At 40.9% G+C, this 17,974-nt stretch overlaps 1 protein-coding gene across 1 annotated transcript in view; it reads right to left on the bottom strand.

The window, feature by feature from the left end:
• Positions 1-11,159: 11,159 nt before the first annotated feature.
• TMF1 (TATA element modulatory factor 1) overlaps positions 11,160-17,974 on the bottom strand; it is a 51,198-nt gene continuing 44,383 nt past the window's right edge. Inside the window, exons 15-17 of the mRNA XM_006865635.1 lie at positions 16,989-17,141; positions 13,345-13,470; positions 11,160-11,900 (exon numbers count right to left, since the gene is read on the bottom strand). Coding sequence (XP_006865697.1) covers positions 11,757-11,900; positions 13,345-13,470; positions 16,989-17,141 — 423 coding nt within the window. The 3' untranslated portion in view covers positions 11,160-11,756. The remainder of the gene's footprint in view (positions 11,901-13,344; positions 13,471-16,988; positions 17,142-17,974) is intronic.

Here is a 17,974-nt window from a genome sequence, read left to right as displayed (position 1 = left end):
AGGATGAAGCAGTGGACCACAAGGACAGTTTGAACCACAAGGCCGGTGGTTCAAATCCACCAGTAGTTCTTTGGAAACCCTATACAGGATCACTATGAGTCAGAACCGACTAGATGGCACTTAACAACAACAACAAATGTTATTTATCTCTGTTATACTTTTAGTTAGAGCTTTCACCCAACAGTAAGTAGATAACAATTTTACAAAATTTTAAAAGTACAAGTTCTAAAAACAATTTTGTGGAAAGAATTCCATTATCTTTTCAACAGAAACTCTACAGATAATAAAAATATTTACCTCTTTAATCCTCAGAATCACCCAGAAGCTACTGCGATATTTCAGGTACTTCAAACCTATCAGAAATTAAACATATTGTTTTAAAGTCATGCTAAAAGAGGCTTTATCATCCAGGTGATATTTTGAATTAAAGGAAATATTAAAGCAAAAAATAATTTAATGAGATAACTCTTATGCAAAAGACTTGCCATGTAGTTCCTACTCATGTTACTACATTCTTCAGCTTCATGAATAAAACCAATAGCGCTGGTCAAGGTCCACTCACAGTGACCCCAGGTGTGTTAAAGTAGAAGCGAACTCCATAGGATTTTCAATGGCTGATATTTCAGATACCATACCAGTCTTCTTGGGCTAGAACCGCCAAGCTTTTGGTTAGCTGCCAAGAACGTTAAATATTTGCAGCATCGGACTGCTATCTTAATGAAAACTAAACTGTTAAAAAGCAGTTACAGGTGCAAGCAATCCTTAAAACAATAAAGTAACAAACTAGATTCTAATGGTGAGCAGAGAGGAGACGATCCCTTTATGCATTAACAGGTACAAGACAATAGTATATTTAGCAGAAAGAACACACTCCTAGGATCAAACAATTTGTCAGCCTGTCCCTGGAGTAGCAATTCTGTGCACTGAATCACACTGCTGGGAGTGCCCATGGGCAGCCTTAAGGCTCAACAGTTTAAGGCTTCAAGCAAGACACCCAATATTTTGACTCATTCTTCCCAGTAATAAAATCACTGTTATACCCAAGTCCTGACCTTTGGTTACCCAAATAACACTGTCCTCAACTGAGCATTGAATATAACTAAACTCACAAACCCATAATAAAATCACAATAAACAATTATAATTCAAGTAATTATAAATTAACAACAAAATAAGACAAACTTCACAGAGACTAGCCTTTGGAGGAAAGGCGCTTAGGTTATGGGAAAAAATGTAAAGTTACCAGTTAGAAATCTGGTTTTTGCCAAGGGCAGGTACTTACCTGCACAAGCTAAGAGGGTGGAGGCTTGAAAGTACAACCCCAGGGCCTCGCAGTGGAGGCCTCTCCAAGCCGCCCCCGCCCCAGGGAGGGAAGCTTGCACTGCTCTACCAGGCTGGCGTTTTACTGGCTGCACTGCTTTCTCCAAGCACAAAGCAGTAGATCTCACGCTATTCTATGTCCCTTGATTGCATTTCCACAACTACATAGGATAAACACCTGACTGTGAACCACAAGGTCCAGCGGTTCGAGGCCACCAACCGCACCTTGTGAGAAAGAGGAGGCTTTTTGCTCCCTCAAATTCAAGCCTCGAAAACCCTATACAGGGTCACTATGCGGAACAGACTCGATGGTACTTAATAACAACAAATGGTGGCGGAAAGCGGGGTTGGAGGGTGAGGCAGCGGGGGTTGTAGGTCTTCCCTGAAAGATGATTTAAGGGGGAAGCCCAGAGCTGAGAGGGACTGCAGTGGGTGACATGAAGCACTTTGTGGCAAAGCTTGGAAAAGTTTAAAGAAAACAGCACACGATAGACAACATGCATGTGGGCTCGTGAGCATTCTGGACTGGCTCTCTCCACTTGGGCAAGAAAATCTCACGGTCAGTGTAAGACTCGGCTGTCTGCCCGGGGAAGGACTGCCGTGGGGTCAGCAGCCAGCGCCCTTCCCAGCTACCAGGGCGCCGTCCCGGACTGTCCCGGAGACTCAAAGATCCCAGGGACATCCCGCCAGCCTCCAACGCGGCGCCCCCGGCCCGAGGGCTGCCTACAAGCGGCCTGAGGGAACGGCTCCACCGCAGCCTGGGAACCCGCCAACGGCTTGTGCGCCGGAGACCCGGCATCTTCCCCCGCACCCAGCGAGCTCCCAACGACCAGCTGCAGACGCCGTGCGTCCGGAGCCGCGAGGGCCAGGGTGACTGCCCCACGCCCACGCCCCTCTCCCCGGCCCGCGGGGAGCATGGAGAGGCTGCAGCCAGCCGCGAAGGCGCGCCGGGAGCCGGCTGCTGGCCCAGCGCGCACAGGGGCGAGAAAGGCGCGCAGAGCGCAGCCGTGGCCGGAAGGGGAACCGGTGTAAGACCCCGCGAATTGAGGGGCGAGTCCCACCTGGAGCCGGGGCTACGGAGAAGGAGGAGGAGACGGCGGCTGCTCGGGAGGAGGGAGTCGTCATAACCGGCTACTGCCGCTCACCGGAAACCTAGGGCACTCGAGCTGGTCCAGGGGGCGCCAGGGAGCAGTCCGGACACCTTGGCCAGCCTGCACCCCGAGGCCGGCCTGAGGGCTGGGGCGCGAGCTTGTAGGGGGCGGACGGCACAGGACAGAGCCCGGGGTGTCGCTGGCAGTCCTGGGGCTCAGAGCCCTGCCTCCGACGTGCGGAGCGCCCCCGACCCCACGTCAGCAGCAGGGGGAAGGGCTGTAAGCATCTTCTCTAAGGTGCTTGTAATAAAAGCCCCGGACCTAGCTGTCCAAACTAGACCCACACCGAGGCAGGATTTACAGAAGCTGAACTCTCCAGGTCCACAGCCGGAACCCTCTTTGAGAAAAAGATAAGGCTCTTAAGGCGCATTAAAGAAATTAGGGCTGAATCGGTAGGACATTGGACTCCGTTTTACTTTTGACTTCATTCTGATTGAGTTGCATTGAGGCTGGTTTTTACTGTTTTCGTAATTCAGGCAGAAGTCGTCAACCAAACTTTCCAATTCGAGGCCTGAACTTAGCTAGCTGCAGGCACTTTCTAATGGTGACATGTACCTGTCCGTGAACTCAGCATCACCAAAACCTAGTCTCTGTGAAGTTTATCATATTTTCTTCGTTTATAATTGTTTGAATTATAATTGTTCATTGTTATTTTATTATGATTGAATCCCCATCTCTCAGTCTTCTATACTTTTCCACTCAGTTCTGGCTTGCTATCTAGAGAGTCACACAGCATCTCAAAATTGATCATTAAATATTGATTTAACGTCAACTTATTAAATTAATTAATTTTGATGCCATCAAAATATACGGACTCTCAGACACATAAAGTTGTCAGTGTTGAGGAATCATAAGAAATCACAGCGATATTTGTTCCAATCACTGATGTGTTTAGTTTTGTTTTTGTATTTTTGAGCTGAAGAAGGAATTTATTTGTATGTACAGAGAAACCGGCCGCATACATTAGCCCAATTTGGTAGCCCGTTCTTTGGCCTTTGCCTTTTCCGTCTTGGCAATGCGAGCCACCGATTTGAGGCCCACCACGCGTTGCCTCCCCAATGACATGGGATCTCGAAGTATCTGTCATTGTAATTGGTCCTGGTGGCTTCCACCAGCTTAGCCAGAGCGCTCTTGTCTTCCGAGTTCACCTGCGTGACGGCTACAGTGGTGCAGGTCTTCCTGTGGACCAGCCATCCCAGCTTGGCCTTCCTCTTGATGATGCAGCAGGGAACCCCCAGTTTACAAGGCCAGCAGGAAGATAACCAGCTTCATGGGGTCCACGTCATCGTGTGCGATTACCACCAGAATGGCCTTCATATTCTCCACCAGAGTGGTGACAGCGTTGACCCCAGCTCGCAAAACAGGTGGGTGGGGGGCTTCTTGGTCAGAACATCCCCTTTACCAGCAGCCTCTGCGTCTTCTCTCACTTTGTCTCTGGCAGGTACATGTGGGTCAGCTTCAGTAGCTGAGGGGCTGTCCTGAGGTCCTAGGCCTGAGTGAACTAGTGAATGGCAGGGGGCACTTTCAGGGGGTTGTAGAGGACAGCCCCGTGCCACTGCAGCCGGATATAGTTTGGCCATTTGACAAAGCGGGCGAGGTCCCTTTGGGGTTGGATGTCGTGTCTGATGCCAAAATTCTTGGGCCTTTTCTCAAATGGGACTCATCACCTTGGCCTCCGGCTTCTTCTTCCCTTGGCCTTCTTTTCCTTCTGCATCTTAGGATGGATCCTTCTGTGCTTTTTTTGGTAATTAAAATTTTAAATGCTGTTATGAGAATTGTCCCAAGTTCCAGTTAGAGATCAGCTCAATTAGGAATATTGTGTGGATTTTTTTTCCCCCAAAAATAACAACAGCAAAAAACATAAACATATATATGGTGCTTAGCATGTGCCAGGTTCTATTCTAAACCAGCTTAACATTCTTTATGTAAAAAATTCTGCCCTAAATTCTAGATCCAGAGAGAGAGGGGGAATGTGTGCTGACTACCAAGGGTTGATGGTGCATGGAGGGGATTGTAACCATGGCAGTGTAAGATATACGATAGGATGAATGTAAAGCTAATGTTCTCCCATGTAAACTATCACATAATTCACAATAAAACATTAAAAACAAAACATTTTAATTCTGCCCTAAAGGGAAGCTGGGGAGTGTGGTGGCCCTGTACGGTAATCGCTGGACTGCAAACTACAAGGTTGGCTATTTGAGTCCACAAGCCGCTCATGGGGAGAAACATGAAGCTTTCTGCTCGCACCAACATTTCCAGCCTTAGACCCTCTACAAGATCGCTATGCAGCCAAACCAAACCAACTCCACAGCACATAAGAACAAGATAATGAAGCTGGAGTCCTGGTGTGGGACTGTAGGATAAGCACTGGCCTTGCTAACTGCAAGGTCATGGGTTCAAACCCACCAGCCGTTCCTCCAAAAAACAGGGTTGGCACCAACTCAACAACACTTAACAATAAGGAAGCTACTATTTTTAAAAATGCTTTTTCAGCCGAATCGCCACCCTTCTATTGTTGTCATGTACAGGAAATGTAACTTTCCGGTTTGTTGTTTTAAAATGTACTATAATCATTTACAATAAGATTTTTAGCAAGTTGGTTTTCTATTGAGTGATGCATAATAGAAATAAGAAAAAATATATATATGTTGAGAAAGGCTTCTAAAAATAGGTTGGTCTAATCGCAAGGATCTACAAACCATTCAAATTGGCATATCATCCACATGGTTCTATTTTAAAAAGCAACATATTAAGTTGTGGTCACTCAGACTGAGGTCAGGAAGACACAGGCAATACATTGAGAATGAGATGGAATTCTTGGTGTAATTGCCATTCTTTAACATAAAATTCCCTCCCTTTCCCCCAGATGTCAATCAATATTAAAGTTTAATTTAAACTGGGGCAAGGTAGACTCCCCACTGAGTAGTTTTCATCTTAACTAGACAAGTCTGGTGAAAGGAGATGAGGATGATTTTTACGATTTTCAATAGTGAATAATTGTTACTATGACTAATTGCAGCTGTCACAACTGTAAAGGTAGAAGTTTTGTAACAAAAACGGGGGCGTAGTCAATCTTACAGTCCAGGAACAGAAGATCCTAGGACCATCAAGGGAGAAGAACATAGCAGAATGTGGGACTCTATCCAGAGAAGCAGCGATACAAGAGATGGAGGCAGAGATGAGGACATGGAAAGAGGGAGCAGCTGAGGACTCTAGATTCGTGGGAAGAGAAAGGCTGTGTGCTGGTGGCCAGGAGGCAGACATACAGAATGTGCCCTTTGGTTGTTTAAATAATAATATATTCCTAAGTGTTTTTGTGTACCGAAAACAAAAAACAAACACCAGAGGGAAAAGAAGCAAATACTGTTGAATGATGATACACAGAGATTGTAATCATTGCAATAAAATGATTTGTGTAAAATTGATGTTCTCCCATGTAAACTATCACTCAATTTACAATGAAAACTTTAAAAAAAAAATAGTAATTTAAACTTATTTCAAATTGGCATTATAATAAACTCACATATCTTAAAAAACTGACTAAGCTATGGTATAGTCTTCACACAAACTACAACTACACAAATGTCAAGGAAGAATTGAAGACTGTCTTATGAGGGGGCCTCAGAAAGTTCATGAAAAAAATGGAATTAAAAGATGATGAAATCGTTCCACAAACTTTTTGAAGCTTCCTTCTGTTACTAGATCCCATCAAGTCGGTTTCAACACATAGTGACCATATGTACAACAGAGCAAAACACTACTTGTGTGTCATCATCAAAAAATAGAGATTCGTGGGCCTGTTCTTGTAGCCACCCAAATAAATTTCATTTAGGGTCTTCCTCTTTTTCGTTGACCTTCTACTTTGCCAAGCATGATGTTGTTCTTCACAGATAGCGCCCTCCTGATAACATGCCCGAAGTATATCCGGTGAAGTCTCACCTTCCTCATGTCTAAGATTCTTTCAAGACATGGTCTGTCTTTTAGCAGTCTGTAGAATAGTCAATTTTTTTTTTAAGCCAATACCATAATTCAAATGTGTCAGCTTTTTCAGTCTTCCTTTTTCATTGTCCAGCTTTTCCATGCATGAGATGGCTGAAAATACTTGGATCATGCATATGAAGTTCTTAATTTCCATCAGAACTACCTTAAAAAGCTTTTGCTTTTTAAGATTTCCAAGAGGTCTCTTGAAAGCAGATTTTCCCAATGTAAAACATACATTGATTTCTTGACTATTGCTTCACTGAATTTTGATTGTTGATGCAAGTAAAATGAAATCCGTAACAACTTGAATGTTTTCTCCATTTTTCATGTGGCTATTTATTGACGGGGTTTGAGGATTTTTGTTTTGTGTTGAGCTATAACCCATACTAACAGTTGTAGTTTTTTGTTGTTGTTTTTATCTTCATCAGTGTTTCAAGTCCTTTTCACTTCTCTATTCACAAGCAAGTTGAATAGAGAACAGCTAAAGCAAACTGAAGAAATGACGTGTAAGAGATTTTGACAGGAGATTTCTAAGGACAGCTCAGAAGATTAAGTATTACAATGAAATGTTGTGAAGAGACCTGGAGTTGGAAACCCAAAAGGGAAGTGCACTGGCATTACTCAAATTGGAAGAACTGAAGAAAAAACTCAAGACTCAAGTTGTAATACGGAAAGATTCTATGTGCAAAAAAAATGAATGACATAGGAAGCATATGAAAAGATGGAAGGAATACAGTCACAGTACCAGGACAAATGGGCGATGTTCAACTATTCCATGAGGGAGCACAGGAGCAAGACCAACAGTACCTAAGGAAAGAGACAAAACTGCACTGAAGGCAACATTTTAAAAAAAAAGGGGGTGGGGTGGGGAGAGGGCGGTCCAGGAATTATCAGAACACCAACTGAGATACTTTAACAAACAGATGCAATCCTGAGAGTGCTAACTCCCCTATCCCAAATTTGTGCAATAGCTAGCTACCTGGCCAATTACCTGGAAGAGTTCCATTTTTGTGTCCCTTGCAATGGGCTGTGGAAATGACCAATCTTTATATACAACAGCGGTACCCTGATGTGGCGCTGTGGGTTAGTTAATGTGATGGACTGAAAATCCAGTTTGATCTGCAAGGTCGGTGGTTCAAGCTTACCAGCCGATCCTTAGAAACGCTTCATGGGGTCACTATGGGTCGGAACTGCCTCGACACACTCAACAACATATACAAGAATAAGTCAAAAAACACTGTTAGTACTGTTCCAGTTCACACATGTACAGATTTATTTTTAAAAAATAACATTTTGAACCAATGTCTGTTATCCGTGGATGGATGCAGACAAGCAATCCATTTGTTTCTCATTAGAGTGTCTTCAAAAAGTGATCCAGTCAAAACAGTGGCTTCTGAGGGGGGGTCTGTGGGCACCGCTAAGTTCAAGGCAGAGAAGTCAGCTCAGAGAATTGTGGCCACTGTCTGTTGGGATCCCAAAGGGCAGTTTTTATAGATTTTCTTGAAGGACACAGGATGATCATGGGGGCTTATTTGGAAGGTTTTAAAGAAAACGAGAAACTGCATTAGTAAGAGCCAGGAAAGTTGACCAAAGGAATTGGTTTCCATCACAACAATGCACCTACCCATTAGGAGTCCTGGTGTGGCGCCGTGGGATAAGGCACCGGATTGCAAAGCTGTTTGAACTGCAAGGTTGGTGGTTCAAGCTCACCAGCTGCTCCTCAGAAACCTTATAGAGGGTCGCTATGGGTCGGAGTCAACTCAATGGCACTAACATTCTAGGATAGCAAGGGCTGTCTTAAAAGAATTTTGTTGGGAAACCTCACCCCAGCTTTCTGTTTGTTCTCACAACTTAAAGGAAGGAACATGTTTTGAGTCCCTCGAAGATGACAAAGTGCAGTTTTTCTGTGGTGTGAATCAGAGTGCAGAATCCTTCAGAGAAGGGCTGTTGTGTGCCATAGTCAGTTCTGACTCATAGCAACCCTGTAGTGTAGGGTTTCCAAGAGCGGCTGGTGGGTTTGAACTGCTGACCTTGTAGTTAGCAGTCCAGTGCTTATCCTACAGCACCACAGGAAAAGAGTGAGAGAGATGGAAAAACCGCCATCAGAACTGTATGGACCTAGATGAAGGGTATAATGAGAAACAGTAGCTTTACATTTGGATACTTTTGTTTAATAAATGTTTGTGATTTGATAGCAATACTTTTTGACTTGCTCTCATTCTACAGATTAAGTCACTAGTGAATGAAAACAGCAAGATGCCACATGAACAAGTGGCTTATCTTTTTCAAAATGGAGACAACAGTATCAACCGTAAAAGGCTGTTTACACGGTAAATGCAGGTGTACAACCCTTTGGAAAATCCCTGGGGCCAAATGTGTTGCGGGTTTTTAGAATAGAATAGGGTGATACATGTACCATCTATTATTTAACATTCCATCAAGCCCTTGATCAGAACCCACAACCTTATGCACTATCTGAAAATGCAGCCACATAACGCTCTCCAAATGCCTCAACAGCTTACATTCAGCAGAATGTCTGAGTCTTCACATCTGAGGTAAGCCTTAAACAGTCCCATATCAGTTCAAGTCAGGTCTTATTCCTCAGTAGTTTTGACACCAAAGTTATGGAAAACAAATCTGGTTTTCAGAAATTTCTCAGATTTCAGAACTGTGATACTGTATCAATGAAATCCTTACACAGGGCCTACGACAAACTAAGTACGTTTCCTAAAGTTAATGGGACCACACACACAGATTTTTTAAAATTAAGACTGTAATTTTTGAAGAGACAAGAGGACATGGCAGTGAGTAGAACTTTAAGAAGAACTCACCTACCTACCATGTTCGGCCTACTCCCACCTGCAAGAGCAAGAAGAGAGTTTAGTGTTAAGCAAACAGAAAACCCTCCCATTATCCCTTAATACTGAGGATTCTAAATGTTAGATGAGCTTACTAGTTGGAGCAGTGAGAGAAATAAATTCTGGGTAGTTCTAAGAGTAAATTATCTGCATCACAACTGTGGATTGCTAAAGTATTTATTTTGTTTTTAATGATCTGAGAAAAAAAGTATCAAGAAGAAAGATACATTTAGTTTCCAGATTGTATCATAAAGGGCCTTCATTTGTTGAATGATAAACTAGGTTTGTCTAAAGGCCATATCCTAGAAAGTATTTTAAAGGGTCAAAGTGCAGATTTTAATACCATAAAACAACAGGAACTCAGGAACAGAGGATACCCTCTTTTATCTGTTATTAACTGAGTACAGAAATGTTAGAAGACTTTTAGAAGGATATCTCAATACAGGTCTAAGATTAAAAATAGATACAAATCATCCTTACAAACATTAACAATCACAGTAAGTGAATTCTTCAAATTCTATTTCCCCAACACTTATCTCTACTGAATCAACAACTCTGTAGTTCAAACTGACCTTGTGATCCAGTGCTTAGGTTAATTAAATGTTTGACCAAATCCAGAAGGCGAATTTTTAAGCTGATAATATTGTATGGCTGTTGGGCTTGAACCCTACAGAGCCATACACTTAAATAGCTGCTTATCGTTTTTATAATTCAATAAATTGAGAACAATTAAAATTTTTGTTAAATCAATTTTATTAAGGTTAAGAGGATTAAGAAAAAAATTGTTTAATATTATGAAATTGTAGTTTTTGCTTTTTTTTTTTGTTCACTGTTGAATATTTTCATTTCAAAATTCCTAAACTCATACTTTCAAATGCTTAACAGAATTGTGCAATTTTTCTAAATTTTCTAACACTATGCACATTTCTTATTGCTATCAGTTATGACATTCTGCCCCTGAATATTTAGGAAAACACACACACACTGAAAAAAAGGACATTAGAATGCTTTTTTGTTTTACCACAAATATAGAAAACTGAATCTATGAATGTGGCTCACACTCCAAGAATCAATATTTATTGATGCTACAGCTCGGAGACCCAATGACAAAAGCACTATCTGAAAACGCAGCCACATGACGCTCTCCAAATGCCTTCACAGCTTACATGCTGTTACACTCCAAAACACTAGTGTTCACAACTTCACTGAAAAGTGAGTTTTCAGTTGCAAGTAAAGACAGTTAAACGACTTTCAGTAATAAAATTATCAAAATATTTCACAGGTCTAAAACAGACTGGTTATATTTTGAACAAACTAACATTTGGAAGAAGGCATAGCTATTCTTAAAAACTATTTTTTTGTGTTTTAGGATCAAGGAAGAAAAGGGTCCATTTTATAGAAAAGCAAAATACCAAATTTAAATGATCTCCTATGATTTTTCTATACTGTTAGAAATATTCGGTAATATCAGACATTCAGTTTTTTTAATGGGCCAAAGATACGGTTTTACAAAATGTGAGCAATTTTTTAAGAATTATGGTAATAATTACATTTCTTTTTATTATTTGTATAGATTGGTGAAGCAATACCACTTCCAAATCACTTAAATGTTACTGATCAAATCACAAAATCATTAAGATTTTTCAACTCGATCCAATTATGCCTAAATAACTTTGACTAGCTACAGCTTTTTTCCCTGACGGTTACCTTAACGGATATAGAATTCTGTGTTGAAGTTGGGTGAAAAAATTCATAGACTAAATTCTATACCACTTTCTGGCTGAGAATAAGACACTGAGCAAGCTGGCAATGGGGTTTTGGTTTACCAGACCAGAAAATAAGAAATATTTGGATCGTTCACCCGTTAAATTGATTTCAGACAGCATCAGTATGACTTCTACATTAAAAAATAAATTTAGGTCAAAATTTAATAACCACCGGTAATTTTCTTGTTTTTTTTTATGTGAACATTTCATCTACATTGTCATTAGTAGTGTTTAGACACACTGAAGATTTAAGTGTAAAAGATTCCAAAGTTTCAATATGTTAACATTACCTTAAAATGTTCTTAATATATACATACACATACAAATTATAGATACAATTAGTTATATTTCTACAATATATATATATGAACACCACTCTCCTTCTATAACCATATTGATAAGAGGATAAAGTGATAAATCTGTGATATACAAAGCAAAACAAAACAGATGCTTTAAAAAATTAATCTCTAAAGAAGAGTTTCAAAAATAAAGTTCAAATATTGCACAAAATAATTTAACTGAAAATAGGACTGTACACTGTAAAGCAATTTAAAAAACTTCCTGAACTCTACAGTAAATCAAGTCCCATTTTCTAATTCTTTAAAAGAATTTATTGGAAGTCTGCATTTAACTATTAAATGTCTACATTCAGTTTGATGGAAATGGAATTTTCAGAAGTTAACTGAGTCTTTGCCCCAAAAGTTCATCTATTTGAGTCTTGTACATATTTTTCACATCTTCGAGATCTAGTCGAAGCTCTTCTGCCTCCTCTGCTTTTTCTCCATACATCTGCAGAATAGTGTTGTATCTTTGATCCAAGTCCTACAAAATATATTCATTTCCAACTTTTAAAATCACTGCACAAAACAGCTTTTAATATTAAGGTATCACAAATGAGAAGCGTTAACACATTGTAATGTAAATAAAAGTATATGCAACATATTTTTATGCAAATAATGTACACCATGTGTATTTGTCAAGCAAGTCCTCCTCCCAAGCTATATTCGTAGGGATGCTACACTAATTTCTTAACATGTTGCCATAAACAAACAAAAAAGGTAGGTACAGCATGCTTATAAAAATATCTTGGGGTAAGAGCATGGTAGGCGAAAATGTATATAAAGTGTGTTATTTGCATAAAAATATGGTACTCATCTCTTCAACTTAAGCTCACACTACAACCTAAGTTGAGACACACAAGAAAAGGAATTAAAAAATCAGCAAGCCTGATGCTTACCAAGTCTTTCAATAAAGCTCTCCCACCAATGTTAAGTGTACTTGATATAATTTAAGTCTCTTTGACTCACTGTAATCAAGTATTACCTGGCACTCATCCACAGGTAAAGGAAAAGGTAAGAGGATTTCTTTGAAGATTAAACACTGTCTCCTGAAATCCAGATACGTTCACATGTGATGATACATAATGTAAATGGATAAAATATTATGAATGTCATCTACGGAGTACTGGTGTGGCACTGCAGGATCAGTACTGGACTATTAACCATGAGGTCGGCAACTCCAACCCCCCAGCTACTCCTCACAAACCCTATACGGGGTCGCTGTGAGTCGGAATTGACTAGACAACACCTAAGAACAACAACAACGTCATATATCGCTGTTAATTCCTGTTGAGTCAATCCCTCAACATGTTTACGGAGAAGACATGTTGAGGTTTTCAGGGCTGTGACCTTTCAGAAGCAGAGCACTAGTTCTTAATTCTAAGAAGCCTGTGGGTGGGAATGCACTGTTAACCATTTAGTAGGACTAGAGTGCTTAGCCATCTGCACGATCCAGGGACTCCGGTGATGCAGAGTTCAACCTTATCAATGAGCCCCGGTCAAATAAACTCTACTAGCTCTCCTCTGCTGGGTCCACGCATGTCAGTGAAAACCCCTTAGAATTAAGGTGACAGGTAAATTACAAAGTTTTATCCTTAAAATTCTCCATTTAAATATTAAAACTCTGGTGGGTTCCAACTACCAACCTTGCAATTAACGGCCAAGCACTTAACTATAAGGGCTCCTTATCAAATATTAACATGCTGATTTTCCAGGAAATCATTGAAAATATACTTTAACAAGATTGGAGTCTTGCTGTGGTGCTGTAGGATAAGCACTGGACTGCAAACTGCAAGGCTGGAGGTTCAAACCCACTAGCCACTTCCCTAGACAGGGTCACTATGAGTCAGAACTGATTTGACAGCACTTAACAACAACATAACTAGATTAAAATGTTCTGGACTCATCTTTAACTAAAGAATACTTACTCTCAGCTGAGTTCGAAGTTTAGGTATCTCCTTTACTTTCTCTTCAAGTTCATCATTTTGATTTGTTAATTTCACTAACTCTTCAGCCATTATTGATCGGGTTTTTTCCAGATTGCCAATTTCAAGCTGAGGAACATTACCAGAAAAGAGTCTAAATGAAAATATATCTTATTTGGAAAAAAAAAAAAAGATACTCCCACTAATATAAACGCATTTAATAGGTTGTTTATTTTTTAAAAAAATATGTCTTGCTTACTTTTGAGTCTGTCAAGTGCAACAATGAAAACATTTTTTGCGTGAAAAAACACTGTAACATTTCTCGTTGCATTAATTTTTATTTTATTTTATTTTGTTACTGTTGAGAATACATACTGCAAAATATGCAACAACTCAATAGTGTCTACAAGCACCGTTTAGTGATACTGACGACATTCTTGGAGTTGGAAGCCATTCTCATTCTCCTTTTCTGAATGGTTCCTCCCTCGTTATCTGAAACTCGCTGCTCCCTCATGTTGCTCCCTAATCTTTTGAGTCACAGTTGTCACTTTGATCTGATGTACACAGTTTTTAAACACCATAAAGCTCAATGAGGACATTCTTACTAGCCAAGCTAAATTAGTCTTTGGTTTTAAGAAGACATCAGAGGATATTTTTGACTGGAGGTCTAATAATTATCTCAGGCCATAGTTAAGGGTTCACACAATCTTCATGGATCTGGGAACTCTGCAGTCCAGGTGAATTTGAAATTCAGTCCTGCATTTCCCCTTTTTGAACAGGATTGTTCTATAGAATCTTTGATCAAAATGTTCAATAATGGCAGTCAGGCACTATCCAGTTCTGGTCTCATGGCAGAGAAACAACTGTTCACAGAGTCAATTAGCCACACATTCCATTGTTATGTGCCGTGGAGTTGGTTCTGACTCATAGCGACCCTGACAGGGTTTCCGAGGCTGTAAATCTTTATGGGAGCAGAATGCCTCATCTTTCTCCCGCGGAACAGCTGGTAGTTTTGAACTGCTGACCTTTAGGTTTGTAGCCCAATTCGTAACCACAATGTACCTCCTCCTATTCCTGACTTCTTTCTCTGTTGCTCCAGGAAAACAAAGACCAATTCTTGTGCCTTGAAGAAGCCTTGGGGTGTAGTCAGCTATACATTGGGAAGCTAATCACACGGTCAGCAGTTTGAATCTACCGGCTTCTCCATGGGAGAAAGATCTGGCTTTTTGCTCCCATAAAGATTTACACTCTTAGAAACCCTGTAAGGGTCGCTATGAGTAGGAACCAACTTGAAGACATTCAGTCACCAACACGACTATTGTACCCTGGAGGGTCACTAGCAAGTGTTTAAGACCCCAGGCCCTAAAAACATACTAGGAAATAAAGCACTGGGATGAAACCATAACCCTCAGTCTCCAAACCAAGGAAACAAATCCTGTGACATGTTTAGTTGCACACAGCAGCCTAAGCAGCTGCTCTTCTTTTCATGTCATTGTAAATACGTCACACAATTTTCTCCAATTCAAGTTTTTACAGGTGTACAATTTATTGACAGAATTTTTGATAATCAAGTATGCAACCCAACCCTTAATCACTGTGATATTTCCATTGCCTTTAAGTCCTTCTCTCCATGGCTAGTTGGTGGTGTTGTCAGGTGCCATGAGTCGGTTCCGACTCCTGTATCTATCTAACAGAGCGTAACACTGCCCGGTGCGCGCTCTCCTCACTCACAGCTGTTCTGTTTGAACCTGGTGTTGCTGCCACTGTATCAGTCCATCTCATTGGGGGTCTTTCTCTTTTCCGCTGACCTTCCACTTGACCAAGCATGCGATCGCTCTCCAGGGACTGGGCCCTCCTAGCAACATGCCCAGACTACAAAACAACAATCCTGCCACCCTTACTTCAAAGGCTCCCAGTGTTTCATTTCATGTCTGATGACTTCCATCGTTCTTGGCTTCATACCTTGCACATTCCACGTTCCAATTATTAATGGATGTTGGCAGCTCATTTTGAGTTGTGCCCCATCATTAAATGAGCGTCCCCAAAACTTTATGCTATTCACATCCGTATGGTCAACTCTACTTTAAGAAGGCAGCTCTCCCCCAGTCATGTTTTGAGTGTCTTCCAACCTCAGGGATATTCTGCTGCTATGCATAGGGTTTTCAGTGGCTAAACATCAAGAAGTGATCTACCGCTCCTTCCTAGTCTGGAAGTTCCGTTGAACCTGACCACCATGGGGGCCCCTAACATTTAACTACCAGTAGCATAGCTTCCAGCATCACAGCAACACACAAGCCACAAGATGACAAACGGATACCTGTGCCTAGTAACCACTAAAATCTTGGACATTCGTCTCTTTCTTGCCTTTTATATAAGTGGATTCATACAACAGTTGGGTTTTTGTGACTAATTTATTTCACTTAGTAGAATATGTGCCAGCTCCATCCACACTGTAGCATATATCAAGAAGTCATTTCTCATATTGGTTGAGTGGTATTCCATTGTCTGTAAGCATCTTCATCTGTGACGGTATTTACACTGGTTCCACCTTTTGTATATGGTGACTATGACTAGTGCTGTAACCAACACAGGCCTACGGGTCTCTGTTGGAGTCTTTGCTTGCAAGTGTTTTGGGTATATACTTCGGAGTGGAATAGCTGGGTCATATGGTAATTCTGCAGGAGAAAGGTAAGATTTTTCGCACCAGCAGAGATTTAAAGCCTCAGAAATCCTGTGCAGGGCCACTAAGAGTTGTAACCGAGTTGACAGAACTTAACAACAACCTGATAATCCTATTTTTAATCTTCTGAGGACCATCATACTGTTTTCCACAATGGCTGTACCATTTTGTAACCCCATCTTCAATGGACACGGGCTCCAATCTCCCTACATTTCTTGCCAACTCATTTGCTGTTTTCTGGCTTTTTAAAATATCAAGTCATCTTAGTGGGAAAGAAATGGTATCTCACTGTGGTTTTCATTTGCATCTCTCTGATGACGAAGGACACTGAGCATCTTTTCATGTGTTTGGTGACCATCTAAATGTCCTCTTTGTTGAAATGTCTATTCAAGTCCTTTACTTATTCCATGATTGGGTTGTTTCTTTTTGTTGTTAATTACATGAAGTTTTTAAAAAGTCAGCTATGGGGAATGCTCCCTCCCGACTCATTTGCTCCCTTCCTTGCTCCAGGTGGTTTAGTTCCAATCTCTCCCCTTTAGTCTTTCCTCAATGGGAAAGTGGTGAAACTCTCTTAAATAATAAACTTGGGGAGAAAAACTTAAGACAGGCTTAGCTCAGCCAATTCCCTTTATGCTCTTGGGAAAGAGCTGTTTACAAGCAAGTAGGCATTCTGTCCTGCTAGAGGCCTATCGTATTACCTGGGCAACTTCCGACACCTGGGCAGGCCTGCTTTAGCCCAGAATTTCTTATGATAGAGTAGGAAAGTTGGCCCAATTGTGGAATTGGGAAATGGCATCCCTATCCTTAGCTACTTTATCCAAACTTTATCAGTAATATTAAAGATACATTTTGTGGTTCATATGCCATTTTTGAATTTATTTAAAACTCAGGTGGAAAGGAAGCATGCTAGTTATTGTTCACCCAAATTTCATTTACTTTTAGTAGTACATTTAATTCTTTCCAGTACCTGCAAATGAGTAGTTTCTCCTTCCTTTAGCTTTAGCTGAGACTGCAAATTCTCAATAACGCTTGATCCTGCCCCCATCCGTACGGCATCATACAAGTTGCTGCCACTGGTGGATGCAGACATTGGTCCAAATGAGTGATCATGTGGTTCGTCCTATAGTCATTAAGTAAGAGAAAGCACATACAAGTATTACAGATTGTGTTCCAAGTTAAGGGTCAAACAACTTAGACATTGGCTACCAATAATGGGGGCTATAAAGACACACAGTCACTGGCTTACAAGCTTTCAAGAGTGTGCTTAGTTTCAGAATGAGGGGAGCAGGGAAGAACACCCACTGAAGAGTTTTCCTCTTATCCAGATGGGTCTGGTGAAAGGAGAAGGGGGAGGACGAGGATAGGACTCTTTTGATTCCATATAACTGTTATCATGTCTAATTGCGATTGTCACAACTGTAAAGGTAGAAGACATGAAACAACAATAGAACAGAGGACCCTAGGACCATCAGGAGGGAAGAGCATGAGCGGAGCATGAGATCCTAACCAGAGAAGCAGCGACACCAGAGAAGGAGGCAGAGGTGACGGCATAGAGAGATAATAGTAAATGAGGACTCTAGACCAATGGACTGAGAAAGGCTGTATGCTGGCGGGCAGGAGGGTTGCTTGCAAAATGTGCCCTTTGGCCATTTAAACAAATATATGTTTTCTGTACATCAAAAAAAAAAAAAAAGGAAGGGGGTAGAGTAAAGGTAAATACTGTTAACCAGTGTTGCATGGAAGGGATTACAATTACTGCAATGAAACAAAACATGATTGGTTGGGTATAAAACTGAGACTCTGCCTTGTAAACTATCACTCAATGCACAAGATAAGCTTTAAAAAAATAAATGTCTATGACTTTCTCAAAGGCAGAAATCATCTATATTTCCTCACTGCAATCAGCCCTTTTTACACATTTCCAAATGAATTAACTAAGGAATTGCAAGATCA

Source organism: Chrysochloris asiatica, unplaced genomic scaffold, assembly GCF_000296735.1.
Source record: "Chrysochloris asiatica unplaced genomic scaffold, ChrAsi1.0 scaffold00080, whole genome shotgun sequence".
NCBI lineage: Eukaryota > Metazoa > Chordata > Mammalia > Afrosoricida > Chrysochloridae > Chrysochloris > Chrysochloris asiatica.
Note: the sequence above shows the minus strand (reverse complement) of the source record. Positions and strands in the feature narration are given on the sequence as shown.